The sequence below is a fragment of the Hylaeus volcanicus genome, chromosome 2 (genome assembly GCF_026283585.1).
Source record: "Hylaeus volcanicus isolate JK05 chromosome 2, UHH_iyHylVolc1.0_haploid, whole genome shotgun sequence".
Classification (NCBI taxonomy): domain Eukaryota; kingdom Metazoa; phylum Arthropoda; class Insecta; order Hymenoptera; family Colletidae; genus Hylaeus; species Hylaeus volcanicus.
The window spans coordinates 1,363,773-1,382,145 of record NC_071977.1 but is presented as its reverse complement, the minus strand read 5'-3'; the positions used below and the strand labels follow the sequence as shown (position 1 = coordinate 1,382,145).

Here is an 18,373-nt window from a genome sequence, read left to right as displayed (position 1 = left end):
TGCGCTTCCAGGCGACCGTGCAAACATCCTTCCCGTCTAACGAGCTCTCCGATAGGCCGGCTCGTAAACTAGCTCGTTCGTTCGACCAATCCCGCGTTGAGTTTCACGGAACACGTGTGACGTAACTCACGCGTTACTTCCTCGCTCGCTCGCACGCGCGCGCAATCGTCCTTAAGAATATCGGCAGTCGATACGATAGACACCTCGTACTTATCATTCGCAGCTATGTACGCGCGTCCTCGACTAAATCAGCCGAATTGTACCATCCGCCGATAAATAATTTAAACGAAAGCGCGTCAAGGTTTTTGTCACCTCGCCTTTCAAATTTTTGATCGCTTTCGATTTCAAAGGAATATCGTTTATTATTACACCGTGTGATATATACGTATACTCGATACGAAACGCATGTATCTGCGCAATTTTTGGTAATCATGCGTTACGCGTCTTGCAACGGAACACGCGTTCGTACAAACAAATCGTAACTCTGGCCATGGAAAAATACAGGTCGTTCGATTAAAATGTCAAGGAAAAAAGGTTGAGAACAAACGCTAAGCATACGACATAGAACTCGAAAACTGCCGGCGTTCATATTTATCGCTTTTTTTTTTTTAATTTTTATTTTCAAACTTTACAATATCTCGGGAGTACACCTGTCTGGTTGTAACGTAGAAAAAAATAATTGTGTATTTTTACAATGTGCTCTGGCCAACCGCACGCTTTCGTCCGTCTGTTTGTATCACGTTACTTTAACTCGCTCCGGAAATACAAGGTATAGGTGTCTACTTTTTAATATCGAACACCTGCTCTATGAAAAAATAAAAGGTAACGGTTCGTTGATATCGATATCAATTTAAAATAACAAGCGATACTTGGACCGACCTAAGATATCGAAACGCTGACAAACCATGAGGAAATACAAACTCGTTCGATCGTATTCTCCTTCGGTTTTTCTACTATTTGCTTTATTATTATTTAATGAACGTTAAATTAAAGAACTGATATATCGTGAGCGCGTACGTATGTATATAAGTTCAACATGGATGCTTGATTTTCGATGATACAACGGTCACACGTTTTCGCGGGGCTTTTTTTTCACACTTTTTCTTTTCTTCGTTGTTATAGTTTAATTTGAGCAGAGTTTAGAACGACAGAAGATACAAATCTGCTTCGACGATTTAATATGTACAAAATGAATACATTTAACGATAGCGAAAATTGTATTTTAAAACGTTAACCAGTACTTGGCTGAAAAGGTGCACCGGTTTCAAATTATAATACCCAACGCGTCGTTTCTCTTATCCATAAATTTGCTTTGTATTGAAAATCGATGCGAACATTCGCCGTTGATCGTGACGTTACCGCGAAATCGAATGTCGAGTTGATGTAGCGTTTGGATGAAAAAGATTCTACGAGCGGAAGTTGACGAAATTTACATTCTCCATCATCTCGGTTTTCTGGTCCGTACGCTCCTGGATCTTGGCGCGATTGAACCGCTCCCGATGCTGAACATACCAGGTGTCGATGCGTTAAAGGTTGGCGCATTCGTTGTCCCGAAGTTGATGGACGGTGTTGTCGACGGAGCGGAGAAATTAAATCCTGTAACTGTTTTCGAGCGCATAAAATTAGTAACGTTAGTGCAATGTGGTACTAGTAATAGTATAGTCTCCTAACCTGGTTTCGAAGTTGCACCGGTGAACTGGAAGGGTGCAGATGCAGAAGTGACGGGTTTGTTGTTTGCGTTGTTGTTGTTGTTGTTGCTGCCGCCGCTGCCGCTATTGTTGCTTGCAAATGAAAACGTGGTAATATTTTGTTGCGGTGGATTTTGATTTGCTCCAAAGGTAAAGATGCCAGTGTTATTGTTGTTGGTGGTATTCGCATTACTCGTTCCAAAGGCAGGAGCATTCGAGTTTGGAGCACCAAAGGCTGAAGGTTGAACACTGAACGGTGAAGCCTTGACGCCGGTAAACGTAACGTTTGTCGTGTTTTGTTCACTAAAGGTATTCGAGGTAGGAGAATTAAAAGCCCCGCTGCTCGAAGCTCCAAAAACGGAAGTCGACGAAGTGTTATCGGTACCAAAGACGACAGTCCTGGCCCCAAACGTCCGCGATGGAGAGTTTTGCGACATTGCGTTGCTTCGGGTTCGAAAACCGGACGATACGGTAGTTTGCGTGTCGAAAGTGGGAACGGTCGCGTTACTGGAAACACTTGTGGAACCGAAAACTGGTGCAGTCGTGTTGTTTGAAACGTTCACACCACCGAACGTGGCTGCCGTGGTTACTTGTGATCCAAACAATGGCGCAGCGTTGCTTCCAAATACTCCCGAAGTACTTTTGAAATTTGTAGCTGGCGATTTTGTTTGCCCGAAAATATTACCCGTCGCGTTAAACGCGGACGTCGAGTTTACATTCGAGAACAGATTATTATTATTATTATTAGTATTATTATCATTATTACCACTCGTTCCGGTTACTTCCGACGCGGATGTGTTCACGGTAGAGGCAAAAATTGGCACGGAAGCTGTGCTTATTAGTCCCGAAGAAGAACCACTGGTGGTATTCGAGAAAGCCGACGTTGAATTCGCGGATGTTAATTCTGAGCTAGTTACACCACCGGTGGAACCGAAAATAGTCGTGGTAGTAGTTTTCGGAGCACCGATCGCACTCAAATTCGAAGCAATATTGAAAACTGGCTGACTGTTTTTCGTTCCAAAGATTGACGCGATCGACGTGGTGGACGCGTTACCAAATATCGAACTAGAGTTCGAATTGAACTGTCGAGTATTGTTAACCGACGAACTGTCAAACGTCGAAGTCGAGATATTGTTATTGTTGTTTCCGGTAACGAATGTACTTGTGCCCGATGTTCCGGTTGATAAATTGGTCGCAGTGGATACAGTACTACCGAAAGAAAATACGGGTTTGTTGTTGGACGCTGACGAAGTAGTTGCACCAAAAGTGAATGCCGAAGGTGATCCAAACGTAGTCGGTATAGTAGCTTTTGCGTTCGAGTTTAACGCGTTGGTGGTCACGATATTCGACTCGGTGTTATTTTTCGTGGATACGCAATTCGCAGGTGTTGTCGAATTACCGAATAAAAATGTTTCGGGTTTCGATGTTGGCGCGTTGCTACCGATATTTCCAAAGGTAAACAACGAAGCTGATGTAGTCGGTGTGGCGGTGGTCGTTACTGCCGACAGTCCGCTTGAAACGGTACTCGTGATACTTTTGAAAGACATTGCGCTCGTGGTAGTTTCCGTACTTTGCTCTTTGCTTCGTACATCAGCCGGTGCGATCGACGTTGGCGCGTTCGGAGGCGTCGAAACGAACGTTATACTTCCAGGCGTTACATTCGAAGTCATTTTCACAGCATCATCATGTGATATCGTGTTATTTCGATTAAGTTCGTTGTTCTTATCGAGCACACCATGAGTCGTAGGAATGGCCAGAGGTTTCGACATGGTATCGCCAACGTTTCCAAACAAACTCGCCGGGATAGTAGTTGTAGACGTGGCAAGCAAGCCTGTAGCGGACGTGGAAAGTTGGTTATTCGAATTCGGAGCAACGGCACCAAACGTAAATGTTCCAGACGACGTCGACGAAGCTTCCGTCCCTATAGCTACCGCAGACTTGTCAAAGCCAAAGTTTGCTACAGTTGATTTGGAAACAGACGAGTTTTCGGCTTTTGTTTCGGAATCGATAGTAACCGGAACTGTCAGATTCGATGACGTTTGTTTAGTCGTAGTCGGTAAACTGAAAGATACATGTTTCGGAGATTTTGAATGAGATTCGCTCGTGCCAGGACTAAGTGCTACGGCTGACGTCGAAATTGGTGTTGTGTTAACGTTTGTTGTAGTCGTCGAAGAATTAAGGGTCGCACACGTTACGGGACACGCGACGGATTTAACCGCATTTACTTCTTCTGCTTGAATAACGACATCCGGATTAATTTTACTGGATGCTGAAAATATGAAAAAGTTGTTAAGAGTCGTTGAGAGAGAAAGAGAGAAATAATTTTCTGTTCGCGATTCGACGATTACTTCAATAGCATTTACCTTTGCCGGATATAGCGTCAAACATGCTCTGCAACCTCGCCTTCATGCTGGTTTGCCTCATATCCGCTATATCCTCCATCTTTATCTCCTCTACGTCATCCGTAGTAAATTTCGCTCTAATGTTACCTTGCTCTTCGACCAACATTCTTAACTTTTCGTTTCTTTCCGGTTCTGCTCTCATAAATAATTTGTTTGTTAATTTCGCTGATTCCATGGACTCCGTGGATTGATTTTTTTCTTTATAGACGTTCGTATGCTTCGCATCGACATCTTTGCCATGCGAGTTAGTTTCTAAACTTTTCGTACTCGTCTTAAGAATCCCCTTTAACGGTGAATGCTCGGGAACCTTATCGCGGAGGTTACACGCATCCGAGTTCTTGTTTTCTATTATATCATGATTACGATATTTTACATGTTGTGTTTCTGGTAATGTTGGCATATTAGTATTTTGTACGCACTCCAAAGATTTGAAATGCTTTTCGAAATCTGGCGTTCCACTTCGCGAAAGGTCTCCTAAAATAAACATACAGAATTCGAAATCTTGATCGAAACTTAATTTTACGCGTAACTTAATAATAACACGTGATATACTTACCGGCTTTCCTTTTAACTCCAGACGCAACGTGTTTGCTGGAACTGAATGAATTTAAGACATCGTAACAAGATGGTGTTTTAGTTCGTTTCGTGGGTCTAATCGTTGTACTTTGCGGTGATGTATCTTCCTCCGATTTTGAAGAATCTTCTCTGCTTCTTTTCTGTTTCGTTTCATCTTGTGTCTCGTATTCATTTATAACGATACCACCTGTTCGTTGCTTTTTCGCTAAATCGAAAGTAACATCTTCTCGCGACGCGTGTCTCTTTAACGATATATCTCTTAGAGTTTGGACGACGCTAAGAGAAGAGCAACTGCCATCCGTACCGCACAAGTCCGATAAAAGTTTCTGTTTTCCTGGTGGAGAATATCGAACGGCGTCCAGAGGAACCACTCTGACGATCATCGGCGTTTTAGTTTTCACAACTTTCGCATTTATCAATGGAATCGAACTAGCTTGAAGATTAACTTTGGGAAACTGTCCTACACCGTACCGCGACTGATGAGTTAATTTGTTATTGGCTTCTGCTGCATATTTCGTTAAGCGAGTTGTAAGCCCAGGAGAGGTTACGTCGTTGTATACTCTGAAATTAAATTAGAAATAGATGTAGTAGAAATGGAGTCATACGCCTTCTTATTATGAAACAAATTCTTTAGACCTGGGCAACCATTCTTACCTTGGATCTATATTGTATCTAGTTGACATCGTTAAAGGTCCAGATGCTGGTCGAACAGTTTCTATAGGACTGGATTTTGGATGAACTTTTGGACCGATGCTGGTTCCCCATGGCGATCCTTCCGAAGTGAAACGCATCACATTTTCACCTTGCGACAAACTATGATTCGGCGAATAAGCGGAAGACATTCTCTTTGATGGAGTTTGATCCAACGATAACGATTCATTGGCTTTGTTTCCAAATTCATCTTTGTTCCGTGGAAATGTCGGCGTCGATGAGTGTTTGTCGAAGACACTGCGATCGTACGACGAATAATCTGAATTATGGTAGACTTTATTCTCGGAGCCGATGTTCTCGGCATCAGAATTTTGTGTGGTTTTTATAATCGGACTAAGCCGCGAAATCGAACCAAACTTTGAAGAGTTTCTTCTAGTTGGAAATGGGTCGCTGCTAAGTTGATAATGCGTTCCACGACGTCTCTCCATCCTCGTCTGGGTTAGGTACAGTTCCCGAAAACGAAGATTTCCACTTTCCCAAAGAGTACGAGTGTACCGACAAATGTGGTCAACGATACTCTCGAAGTTTGCACGAACTTCAAGAGAGATGCGTTTGCAATAATCGAATAGAAGGAATGCGTGCGGCGAGAATAAGCTGTCGCTGGTGATTAAAGAATAGCACGCATAAATAGTCAGAAACAGCGAAATCGTAAGAAGGAGAATCGGTCCCCAAACGTTGTAAAGGAACACACACCCGCTCAACACACTTACTAACGCGACAACACCCCGGTTTCCTAAATCCCACATATTATTTCAAACAAATAACCTCTCCATGTTTGAAAAGAGCACACTCACCGAATCACCGGAACCTTGCTGCATTCAGATCAACGACATTATCGACGTAGCAACTACTACGTAGTACTAAGCATTGTCTTTCTCTTTCTATTCGTATTACGATTTACGACCGTTTGCCCGGAACTTGTTTAAAAATATTTCGCTAAAAATTTTACATTTTCACGATAATTAAAACATGTCAAACAAATTCCTTCGAAATTTTTTCAAACATTTACCAAGGCCTATTCTTTTGCTATCGAGAATGGAAACAGCCAGAAACAGAAACGGTATATCGAATGCCAATGGCATTCACATTCGCATTCATTCGATCGGATGTGTACATGTATAAATATTATCGTTGTGTGGAAATTTGTATCGGGGCATTTCCATAAAGCGAAAACTGAATAATAAGGGCAATTTTTAGAAAAATTTTATAGAAATAAAGCTTAAGATCTCGTAATAACTGACGCCAACTAGGAACGTTCCATGTTGTCGAAGAGGAAGCGTGTCTTGGGGACTTTCCCCTCGGTTGGCAAAAATTTCTTTCACCAGGTGTATAAACTGCCATCTTTTGTGTACATATATATTTTTTTTCTAAAATGCGTATAAATAAAAGCGTGCATTTAATCGAAATTATAACGAAACTAGTATTTGAAATTTTTGGCGCGTAAACGGTATTACCCTAGAGAACAGGAAGTAGCCACATTGCGGATTGAAAAATATGCCAACTTCCTGAAGCGCCGTAAGCGAATCTTCCTTTTCTAGCGCATCCATTGACCATGCCCCATGCCGTTTACTGCAATGGCGGTATAGATATTTCACAAAGAAGAAAGTGGATTTTATGTAAAGTAAGTGGATATTGTTCTTGTTTGTTTTTCTTTGTTTTAACTTACATATCTATATTAATTGCAAACTAGTGTGATCGTATGTGAACGTTTATGTCAAACTTGAGCTGTTGCAACATTTACAGGATGATCACGATTTGAATGGGCAAGGTCTAGTTGTACTTTTATAGGCTACAGAATTCAGTTTCTTCCATATTGATCAGTGTACTAGCCAATATAACATAATTTTACATTTAAAAAGTAAAAGATCCAGTTACCGATGATTATTGTTCCTCGAGGAGTTTATCGCCTTACACGAATAGGACGCCAAAGAATTCGCGGTAATCGTTCCCGACATCTTAGGTTAGGACGATTTTATCTATTGTTTAGTAATTCTCTGTAATTTTAATATTGTAAGTAAAATTTTTGTCTTTAATCGTTTCAGATGTACTGCATCCTATACATATATTTCTTATTTTATTCGTTGTTAAGTTTAGTATCGATAGAAAGTAATTAGACTATGCTTTATCATTTATACCTTAAAAGGGGTTAATGGAAAGAGAAAGTATCAAATAATAAAATCTTATAGTCCTTTTGTTTACGATGTAGCATTGTATAAGTTTTTCGTGCCGTGCTAATGTAATTGCATTGCTATAATTATATTTCTAGGTAATATTTGATATTTTATTATCTGAATGGACGACAACGTAAATGTCTCAGAAGTAGAAAATATTTCAATGATTGGATCGTCTGGAATTTTTCACCTGCCTGAGGTCCCAGAGATATCAGAGGTATTAGAATCTACTGGTCTCAGTCCATTGACATCTTCCTTAGATCATACGCTTACTCTTCAAGAGGATAAATTACTTTCATCTGAAGTTAATATGGGTATAGAAGATACATGGTACAATTAATATTTTTAACAAGACATTTAGTAACCGTTGTATATATAATATATAAATTACATTACTAATTTAACTTGGATATAGGACGGAAGCGAATAGTTCTACGTCAGATTATGCCATTCCACTTCCACCACCACCCGGTTTAATTGATATCGCAGGCATTGGTGCAGATCCTATCGGCGATAGCGGAACGGGTATAGAACACGGTCCATTCTTACCACCTGGTGCTCCAGCTTTAAATAATTTGTTTTCGGAAGGAGGAGATTCTCAAGATGATTCGCCAATGGGTGGGTATAAACATTTTCGAATGGATTACTCTTTTAAATTTATAATGTAAGTGACATTTTATTTCTTTACTTTTCAGAGGATGTAGTTTTACGCGCGGGTGTATGCGGTCTACATAATCTTGGTAATACTTGTTTTATGGCTGCTGGTTTGCAATGTTTAACTGCAACCCCACCCGTTCTGCGACATTTTTTGGATTTGCAGCAGAGGGGGGAGAAATTACCTCCTCCTGGATCGCTGATGGCACATTTTAGCGTGCTCCTTGGAAAAATGTGGTCTGGCAGATACAGTGTCCTCAGGCCAACTGAATTTAAGCAAACCTTAGGGGCGTATCACTCACAATTTAAAGATTACAGACAGGTAAGTAAATTTATCTTACTTTTTGTAAAATTGTTACTTAATCGTTAGTGGAAATATTGGAATAATTATTAAAAATAATAATAATAATTGATAGCACGATTGTCAAGAATTTCTTGCACTTCTATTGGACTCGTTACACGAGCAAATGAACACAGCGAAGTGTACAAAGAATTGTCAAACTCCATCGTCTACAACGACTGCCAACTCGATTAATTCAGTTGAGAATGCAAATGGAAAAGTCATGTCTCCAGTCACTAGTAATTCTAACTGTAATACAGATTTGTTGGAGATGTATGATTGTTTGCCATCGCCGGAATGTCCCAATAGTCCTAATGTCACAATGGCTGGTTCTCCCAGAGGTAGAAATATTCATTACAAATTTTATAAGTAGCAAAAAAAAAACATTATAAAAGATTATTTAATCTCTCAACGTTAACCCTCAGATTTAGATTCGCCAATAGCCGAGTTGGATAGCGTTGCAAATTCACCCCGTGGATCACCTTTCAACGATGGCGATGGCGATGACGATGAAGAGACTCTTGATTCCGATGAAACTGTTGAAGCAAAAGCAAACACTTTTATTCATAATAAAGTTGACGACAAAGGAAATGACGTTACACCTTCGTTGAGACTGGACACGTTAATCGAACTTTCGAAAAACGTTCCCAAATATCACGGGCTTTACGACATTCATAAAGAAGCGAAAACTAGCAATGCGAATTTCTTAGTGACGCAACAGGAATGCAACAATGAGATTCATTATGATTCTCAAAAGTTTCCAAAAGAAAACGCTCGAAGAATGCCTTTGGACAACTCAAATCTAATGGAGAATCATGATTTCGACAATAAAAGTGTCAGTGTGAAAAGAATAAAAGAAGTTAACGTTCAAAAAGTCAATTGTGGTGTAGATTACGCGTCAAGCGGTTCCGATATAGAGTACGACAACGGTTTAGAAAAATGTAATGTAAAACGAATGAGACTCGATGATCAAGAGAAGAATCATAAACGCGACGGTCTTGGAAGCATTAGTACTCAATGCACACGGGTTCAAAGTTACGGAAACGGTGCTATAGCGGCACAAGATGAGATCGAGGCGGATAAACATTGGGCAAAACACTTAAGGTCTAATAGGAGTATTATCGTCGATACTTTTCAGGGACAGTTTAAGAGCAAGGTACAATTTTACAATACTTTTATACCATTTTATTTTATCAAATGGAGACTATACGTTGGGGTAATGTCAAACAATTGACTTTTACCATTAAAGTGTCTCCTAAAATAATTTTCCGTAGCTATACCTTCTTGCTTTGAGAAGCACGAGAGGCAAGACTCATTCTACCGATACATATGATTTCAAATTTATTAAATATATCATGATTTTAGTTGAAATTTTTTACCTGAAACATGCAACAGAGAAGATATTAGGAAATGTTTCCTTCTTCATTGTAGGTTGTTTGCGCGGTATGTAAGCACGTTTCTGTTACGTATGAGCCTTTTATGTATTTATCAGTGCCTCTACCCCATGCAATGGAAAGACAGTTGAACGTTACATACGTACCTGCTAATGGCGATCAACCTATAAAATGTGTTGTTTCGTTAAACAAGCAATCGCGCATTGGAAAATTGAAAGAAGAACTTTTAAAAACGCTTGACAAGGAAAACATTGCAGTAGCAAATATTGCCCTTGCCGAAGTTCTAGAAAATCATATATCAAAGATTCTGGTAAGCTGATAATATGTGTTATTTAATCTGCTATGTATTTAGTGGTTGAGGACACCTAAAGTGCATGTATTACGAATTTGTATTTATATTGTTTCAATATAAATCTGCAATATATTCTTCATATGATATTTACGTTGAATATGATATCGAACGTACTTATTTTTGAGTAAGAACAAAGTTCAGTTTCTCTTGATTTTATGTAAAAACGGCGATGGGGTTTTAATCTTTTGTAACAGCATAATTACGGAGGGTGAAGAAAGCGGCTTATCGTACAGTCTTGGTAATCGTTGATACTGCCCTCCAAGAACAATTCAGGATTATGGAAGAACATTCCCGTAACGTAAAGACATAGTTACGGGGCTACAGTTCATCGTACAGATTCGTTTCTCGTTGTTGTCGGGTTCCCTTTCTGTTCTTTCTGATCTTGTTTTTTTGTTGTCTGTTACCTTATTAATAGCCCGCATGCAGTCACAACTCCTTATTTTACCCTTGCACCGTAGGTATCGAGACTTACATACCTTGCTTGCTGTAGCTTATCACACTAGACGGAAATATCACTGTTGGATTGTACATGAAGGTTTTAAATTTAAGGATGACAATATACTGTTGAGACACATCAATGATACGAATCGATCTATATACGCCTTTGAACTCACGGAACCGCCTGACGCTTACACTTCAGTGCCAGATGGTGACGGGGATCGTGTGATGGACGCCGATGCCTGTCAAAAGTGTACAATTACGGGAGAGGAAGTACCATGTACGATTTGCCTCGAGGAATTTGATGGAGATTTGAAGAGGCACAGCGGGAAGAGCTGTAACGTCGTTATGTGCGATACCTGCATCGAGGTAAACTTCCTTCTACAATTTACTATAATATGATCCTATTGCCATGATACTCGTACAATATATCGATGAAAACGATGTTCAATATATGAAATGAAAAGATTTTTTCGTTAACTTCTCAACTTGTTGTACTATTGCCAACATTTTATTCGCGCATACACGAATACCCAATGATGAAAACGGCAGCTTCAATCTAGCGGTAGGGGTACACCAGCCAAGGTACACAGTTACCACTATTTCACCCCGGGAAGGTCTGAGATTAAATCAACGCACGTTCTAGCCGGACGGTATCATAAGGATACGTACGGGAACCAGAAATAGCTTTGCATTACCAATTAGCCCGGGAAGCTTTGTTCAAGCTGAGGCGTTTGGAAGTGTAAAGATGGAAACCCGTATGATTCGCTATTTGAGTACAATCCGCAAGCCAGACTGCTTATGTTCTGGAACTCAATTCAGACTAATCTGAAGCTGCCATATACTGAGGGTACCTACTACGCACGATATACTTTAATATAGGATATCAGAAATATCGCGTTTATTCCAAGTACAGCAAGTTCTTCGCTTGCTTGGTTAATTCCTTCGTTATACATTATTGAACATTAACAGAACTACTTCAAGGATCATACGGAACCTCACAAGTGTCCAGTGTGTACATCGTACGTGACTGCATCGTCTTTCATTAAAATAGATCAAACGGGCCGACCAAGGCCCGCAGTTAAAATCTTAAACGTACCGTTGGTTCTACGTCACGACACGACCAATGAAACAACAAATAACCGTAAAGGGACAAAGCTTTTCGGTTATCCGCATTTACTGAGATTACCTTCAAGAGTGAACGCTAAAGACTTGTACGATATCGTAAGGAGAAACGTGCCGCACGAAGGAAGTTACACGCTTCATTTTGTTACAGGCCAGGTCAGAGATTTATCATTTATGCTCGCGGATATTGGTGACTTAACGATCGATCGATTTTATAAATTGAAGAGTTGAACAAGTAAAGAGTAATTCTTGTAGGGTCACCATTGTTCTCGTTGTATCTATACTGCGCATTGCACGGGGTGTAGCGTGCCGGAAAATGGGATGGTAGTCTTGCAAAACGGTGATACTTTGGCTGTGCGTTACACGGAGCACGTTCCTAAGATATCACCTCCGATCGATCATGTCAGCGTTAGCAAACAGAGGCCCCATCATCCGCTGTCTTTGTACGACTGCCTTCAAGCATTTAGCCAGAGGTGAACTTTATTTCCAATAATAATAATAATAATTACGACGTATTGCCCTGAAGATTCTATTTATGCGATTATTATTACAACTTATAATTTCTGTGTATTTTCAGTGAAATATTAGACGAACACAATCCTTGGTTTTGTCCAAAATGCGAACGAAACCAGTGCGCAACGAAAACGCTTACAGTTCACAGATACCCCAAGTTCCTCATAGTGTATTTGAAACGGTACGTCTATTATTAGTTGTACGACAACCTAGAAATTCTACTCTTCTTCGATATGAAATCAATAATTGTTGTTCATTTTTATGACGTCTGTTATAGATTTGTGTTTTATGAGTGTGCTAGCATGAAGTTGGATGACAAAGTCACATTCCCATTAGTTGGTCTAAGCGTAGGTCGACACTTGTACGATCTTTACGCCTGCGTTTGTCATTTCGGAGGTACATATTGTTTGTTTGTTTGTATGTTTACTCGAATGATATCTGAATTCATAGTGTTGTTATATTTCTAATGGAACCGTAGGTGTATCGGCTGGACACTACACGGCGTATGCGAAAAATCCTCGAACCGATGTGTGGTATTACTACAACGATGAAATCACAAGCAGGCAGAAACCTCAAGACGAAGATTTTAGCAACGCTTACATACTTTTTTACAGTCGGCAAGGGACCAATATAAAACCGTGCAATATATAACCAGTGCTGAATCAAAAAATCTGGCAAACCTGGATAAATGCCGATGAGATTAAAAGGGTGGTGAAGAAGAAAGGTTATTGGAAGTTGAAGAAGAGGTTTACCAAGTGTTGCGTTTACGTGTTGATCGGACTACGTCGTGTTGAATGGAAAACTGCTTACGCAATTCATTATCTATTTCTCCTAGTGAACCGCTCGTGGTCCGTCTCCTTCGTATCTCTTTCTCTTCCTTCTATTTTCCAATTTCTCCGTATTCGGAAATTCCACTTACGAACAAGCTACGGACAGTGCAGCGTGCGCGATATAAATGTGTAAATTCGCTGACTGTCGATTACGATTAACCTGTAGCTGTGTGTTTTTCTCCGGCGATTGTTTACTATTCGATCGAAAGATACTTTTCTTACGATGCTGCCGTAATGTCAGTGATGTTTAACGCGAAAGCAGGTTGTGTGTGGCGGTACGTTAGTACACTTGAAAAGGACTGAAGATATTTATATCGGATCATAGAGCGTAAAGGTACGGTCGACTTTGTACAGTAGGTGATTAAACGTAGACAGGATTTTGAACAGACGTAATTTATTAGCGAATAAAAGGTGAACGTTACGACTAGAAGACACTTAAAAATATGCCCGTTTAACGATAGATTGTAACCATTCACTGTATCATCGTTTCCTTTTTACTCGAACGGATACAAGACTGCTAACATCTATTTGTAATCTGCATGTACATTGCGTAGCAAAAACGAACGTTGTATTTGCAGATTATTTATTAAATTAGTTTTGTTGTAATTTTGTTACAAGATATTCATTTTACTTGTTATATATGTATACATAAATATATGTATATATATTTATGTATATGTATACATGTATATATGTATATATTAATGCTCGTATTCACACACACATACACACACGCACGCGCACAAAGATGAAACACGCATGCGTTATAATACATAATCATCATACCCGTTGTCAGTGTGCTATTTGTGGCCCGATAACTGTATTATAATATCGTCATCCTACACGTTCGAACGTTTTATTGTAAAAATTCTCGCCCCGATTAGAGATGACTATACTGTACTATATTTTTGTGTTCACTCGGATCTTGTAAGTGATTACTCTTCGATTTCTAATCAATTAATTAGCTAGCAATATATAATAATATATATATATTGACTATATATATCATAATATATTATTGACTCCCAACATCGTTTCAAAAGAATTTCAACTGTGTCGTTGTAAATAAAAACGTCAGGTTCCCAAGTTTTTCAGGTATCAGTAAAACCGTGTGTTAAATTTACTATCTGTATTAGATAGTACGATATAACGAATATCATGGATCGCTGTCTCGGAAACTAGTTGTATGGTTTATAGCCATTGAAAATTTATCCGAAATATCCCTACATAATATTAAAATAAAGTTCCTGGTAGGCGTCTGTCTGTTTGTTCGGGCTAATCTCCAGAACCATTTGACGGATTTTTATGCGGTTTTCACTCTTATGAAGCATTTCTCAAGGAAGGTATAGGTTTATGAAACATTATTCTATGATAAAAGGGAGCCGAATACGATACGAATTTTAACGAAGCTAGTGACGAAAAAACTTCTTTGCTCACGCTTAAAGATATCTCTAAACAGTTTACGGAAGAATTATTGAGCATAAAAGGTTCAACAAAAATGTCCGCGACATATATATATATATCTTTAAAGGACAGCCCACAATAAACGTTTTTATGTTTTGGTTTCTAGTACCAAATCAACGTAAAACTTACGAATCATGTTTTAAAGTAATCACTAAATCCGCATAAAAAGAAATTCGAATTTCCCGCGGGAAATTGGTGTCGCCATCTAGCGGTGAACATGCCGAACTATTTTCTGAGTATGATCAGCGCCTCTATCGGGAAAAGGCTCAAGTGTGTTCTCGATTAGTTCCTTTTCTTACTGCTAGACGGCGCCATTTACGCGGATTTTTACCGACCTGTCGGTAAATTACCATCATGTCGGTAAAAAAAAAAACAGTGTAAGTGGCGCCATCTAACAGTCAAAAAAGGAACTATCAAGGACAAACTTGAGCGTTTTCCCGATAGAGGCGCTGACCAAACTCCGAAAATTAGTTCGGTTTCTTGAACGCTAAATGGCTATTCATTCGAGCGAAAATACCGCGAAAACTGTTCTATTTTAAAAGTTTAAAAAAAGAAGGTTAGAAATATATAGATACAAACATGGAGGATATACGAAAATTGAGGAAAACTAAGGCCACCGATAGGGTAACGATTAGGTACATTAACTGTATGTAAAAGACGATCTTTTGTATGTATGTACATTAAAAAGTCTTATCGATAACGTTTCGCGAGCAAATGTTCGCGTTTATAACGATCAAAATGTTCGCACGATGGTGTCGCAAATGCGGCATAATTACTGAAGATCGGTACCGGAAAATTCTTAATGGTTTAACGATAACGACGAATAATGGTGTCGGTGTTTGAATATATTACTGAAAATTTCTTTGAACCGCATCTTCGTCTAATTTAAAGAATCGAAAGAAAGAAAAAATGAACACCGAAAACCGTTTACACTATCTTCTCGATGAAAGAATGCGACGATGCACGGTATCTGTATCCCAGTATTTCGCTATTGTTATCTATCTAGACGTTCTGCGTATCGTTGCCAGAATTTTCGATCGTTTAACGTAAAGATACTGTAAACCATACCACTGCTCCGGGATGTACTAGGCCACCGATTTCGCAGTTTATCGTTCGGGTTTCACCGTTCAGGATAAAGAGCGCGTCGTTCGAAGGACTGACCATGTATTTGCCAAACACGCCGCTTTGTACGATCGGTCTGTTCGGGTTTCCCCATTTGGTTAAATTTGGCGGCGTGGCTTTTCCTACACCTGTTATCATTTCAACTTTGCCTGCAAAGAAAGAAGTTAAATCGTTTACTTCGTTGCCGAAAATTAAATCGGTCGAATCTAATTACTGATCTCAAATCAGAGGGTTCTTTCCGTCTTCTGTTTCTATCATAAGTCGCGCGTACGAATATTCGAATCTCACCAGTGGACAAATCGAGGAAGAGGATGTCCTCTTTGTCGATGGATGACGCATAGATGTCGTAACCGTGCGTCGTCTGTGACGGATAAAGGGCGATGTCGCTGATATTCAATGTCGTCTTCACGTCAAATGCGAATTTTAAGCCTTCAGCTGCAATGTAAAACGACGCCATTTCGGTGAACCGTCATAAATGATAGTGGTAAACGCGATAATAGTAAAGTTTGAGAGAAAATGCTTAAAGTACATGATATTTCTTGCACGACCAGAGTCACGCCCGTGTCTTGTTTGTCTAAGGTGACAAGGTGCCTGGAATCGGGCGATATCGTTGGCCGTCCTAGGAGTTTCGGTTTGTGAACAAGAACCGTGTCGGTGAGATAATCCAACAGTAGTTGACCCGTTGGACGATTGGTAACTGGTTCCCGACATTCGATTATCACAAAACCATCTGAAACGCAACCGGGTTACTTCGAAATTTATGAGACATTATCGTCGACGTAGATGACATTAGAAAGATTACTCACAAAGTACCGAGAATTGGACGTTCTTTGGAACGCAATTGTAAGAACTGAAATCAGCGACACGCGTGTACTTCATGTTCTTTAGATCGAGCTTGTACATGCTGCGTTGGTCCGTGTGACTCACGTAACCGTACTTGAACGGATGATCGATATCCTAAATAGAATACGTACCGCATAAATATAGGAAATTCTCGCCGAAATCAAGCTAAATCGAAGTCGATTAACCGAAAGATTTACTTGTGGTTCTGCTATATAAATGTTTTCGATGATATCAAACTGTGCATCGATGGGCTCCGGTCGGATAGCCTTGTGTTTCTTCTTCTGACCAGCATCCTCGATCACTTGTACCGTTTTCACACCGATGTCCTTTTCGTTTCGCCAATTTAATAGCCACACTTGATCGAGGGAAGCTACGTACCAGAGTTGAACAGGATTCTTGTCAGTGGGTATCACCTGTGCGTTAGAAATGACCAGTAATTGGTTTGACTTGTTCGTAGCGTATGATACCATACGCGATCGATCGAAAAAGAAGAAAATGTTTACTTACGTCTACTATAACCATTTGTATCTTGCTAATAACCAGTACCCGGTCTTTATCGGGTTGGCTGACGTAAACGTACCGGTTCGCAACGTTAATGGCACGTCCCCAGGAGCATGGAACATCTGTGATTCCGCAAACGCGTTCCTAACGTACAAGAACGGAAAAGTAAACGGATGTATAAGAAGAGAGCAGAGAAGAGAAGGGCAAACTTGAGAGCTTTTGGATGAACATTTTATTGTAAGCGAGAAATAATATACGCGTAACTTTCGACGATGTGTTGTTTGTTGTAAAGGAAAAATTTGAATCCGAATCTGTGATCAAATTATGATTTTCGATGTTTTTTCTAGCTAACAATATATGTACACTGATGCGACGGTATTGAACGGTATGGAGATGCCGCGCGAAATAACGAAGTTGCGACGATGCGAAGACGTCGCTTTTTGAATGTAGAGAATAACGAGAATCTGAGTGTATGATAGGTAGATGGATAGCTTTACTTGAGTTCCAGGAATAACGTCCGTCGATCGAATCTCGTGTCGTGGCCGACAAGTGGAAGGCTCGTACACCAAAATGCCCCATTCGTGGAAAGAGAAGAACCTGCGCTCCTCGCTTGCGGCTGCTACATACGAGACAACTATTATTAGCGTCGATTAATCAAGGCCGTTTTTGCAATTCTCCACACGTTATAGACCACTCTTGCCAGCCTACGATTAATTCGACTACTTTCCTTAACGACTCTCTCACTGTCCGGCAGAGAACTACGTACGTAAGTGCAATATAATAGATTGCGCATTACAAAGAAAAAAGAATACTTTCTCCTTTTCGCAGTTTCGTTTATTATTAAAAGTCTGAATGAATGAAAACGAAATCCTGCCGATGACTTACTGGACGTAGGTTGTTCTTGAACGACAAGACTGCTGATGTCTCTGGTGACACCACCGACACTGCTCGCTTGGCACATGTAGGCTCCGGTGTCGGCGTAATCGATAGACTTGACGATCAGTTTGGTGCCGTTACCAATGAGATCGTATTTGCCCGGTTGCTCGAGGTTCAAAGGTTCGTCATTCTTCAGCCACTCTACCTGCGGCAGAGGCTCACCGGCCACGTGACATTTTACGGTCGCCTCTTCTCCCAAGCGTTTCGATTGTAACCGCGGCGTTACTATCACCTCGGGGACAGCTGACCGCAAAGTACCACGAATTAGACAAAACTCGGATAAATATCGTGGCGACGCGAACGCCGTCGGAGG

The 18,373-nt window shown here is 40.2% G+C and overlaps 3 protein-coding genes across 8 annotated transcripts in view; 1 reads left to right on the top strand and 2 right to left on the bottom strand.

Moving 5' to 3' along the window:
• Positions 1-584: 584 nt before the first annotated feature.
• Positions 585-6,443, bottom strand: LOC128872695 (nuclear pore complex protein DDB_G0274915-like). 2 transcript variants are annotated; one of them, XM_054115648.1, is made up of 6 exons: positions 6,172-6,442; positions 5,321-5,977; positions 4,647-5,227; positions 4,052-4,564; positions 1,672-3,957; positions 585-1,602 (listed from the first exon to the last, which is right to left on the bottom strand). In XM_054115648.1, the coding sequence occupies exons 2-6, from the start codon at positions 5,803-5,805 to the stop codon at positions 1,442-1,444; spliced, it is 4,026 nt and encodes a 1,341-aa protein (XP_053971623.1). In that variant the 5' UTR covers positions 5,806-5,977; positions 6,172-6,442; the 3' UTR covers positions 585-1,441. The 2 variants fall into 2 exon arrangements, with proteins under 2 accessions (XP_053971623.1, XP_053971622.1); XM_054115647.1 differs by having other exon boundaries at positions 5,321-6,443.
• Positions 6,444-6,866: 423 nt separating this feature from the next.
• LOC128884781 (uncharacterized) lies at positions 6,867-13,800 on the top strand. 4 transcript variants are annotated; one of them, XM_054138409.1, is made up of 14 exons: positions 6,867-6,998; positions 7,121-7,337; positions 7,644-7,878; positions 7,964-8,166; positions 8,244-8,524; positions 8,619-8,883; positions 8,968-9,698; positions 9,974-10,246; positions 10,838-11,095; positions 11,711-12,007; positions 12,107-12,324; positions 12,429-12,545; positions 12,642-12,760; positions 12,843-13,800. In XM_054138409.1, exons 3-14 carry the CDS (start codon positions 7,670-7,672, stop codon positions 13,013-13,015), a joined length of 3,144 nt encoding a protein of 1,047 aa, XP_053994384.1. In that variant the 5' UTR covers positions 6,867-6,998; positions 7,121-7,337; positions 7,644-7,669; the 3' UTR covers positions 13,016-13,800. The 4 variants fall into 4 exon arrangements, with proteins under 4 accessions (XP_053994384.1, XP_053994381.1, XP_053994382.1 ...); XM_054138406.1 differs by having other exon boundaries at positions 11,699-12,007; XM_054138407.1 differs by having other exon boundaries at positions 7,121-7,387; positions 11,699-12,007.
• LOC128884782 (follistatin-related protein 5-like) overlaps positions 13,572-18,373 on the bottom strand; it is a 59,200-nt gene continuing 54,398 nt past the window's right edge. For both annotated transcript variants that reach the window (XM_054138411.1, XM_054138410.1), the window contains 8 exons: positions 18,010-18,303; positions 17,622-17,743; positions 17,131-17,268; positions 16,821-17,036; positions 16,587-16,737; positions 16,310-16,510; positions 16,069-16,215; positions 13,572-15,929 (listed from right to left, as the gene is read on the bottom strand). In XM_054138411.1, the coding sequence (XP_053994386.1) occupies positions 15,700-15,929; positions 16,069-16,215; positions 16,310-16,510; positions 16,587-16,737; positions 16,821-17,036; positions 17,131-17,268; positions 17,622-17,743; positions 18,010-18,303 (1,499 nt within the window). In that variant the 3' untranslated portion in view covers positions 13,572-15,699. The remainder of the gene's footprint in view (positions 15,930-16,068; positions 16,216-16,309; positions 16,511-16,586; positions 16,738-16,820; positions 17,037-17,130; positions 17,269-17,621; positions 17,744-18,009; positions 18,304-18,373) is intronic.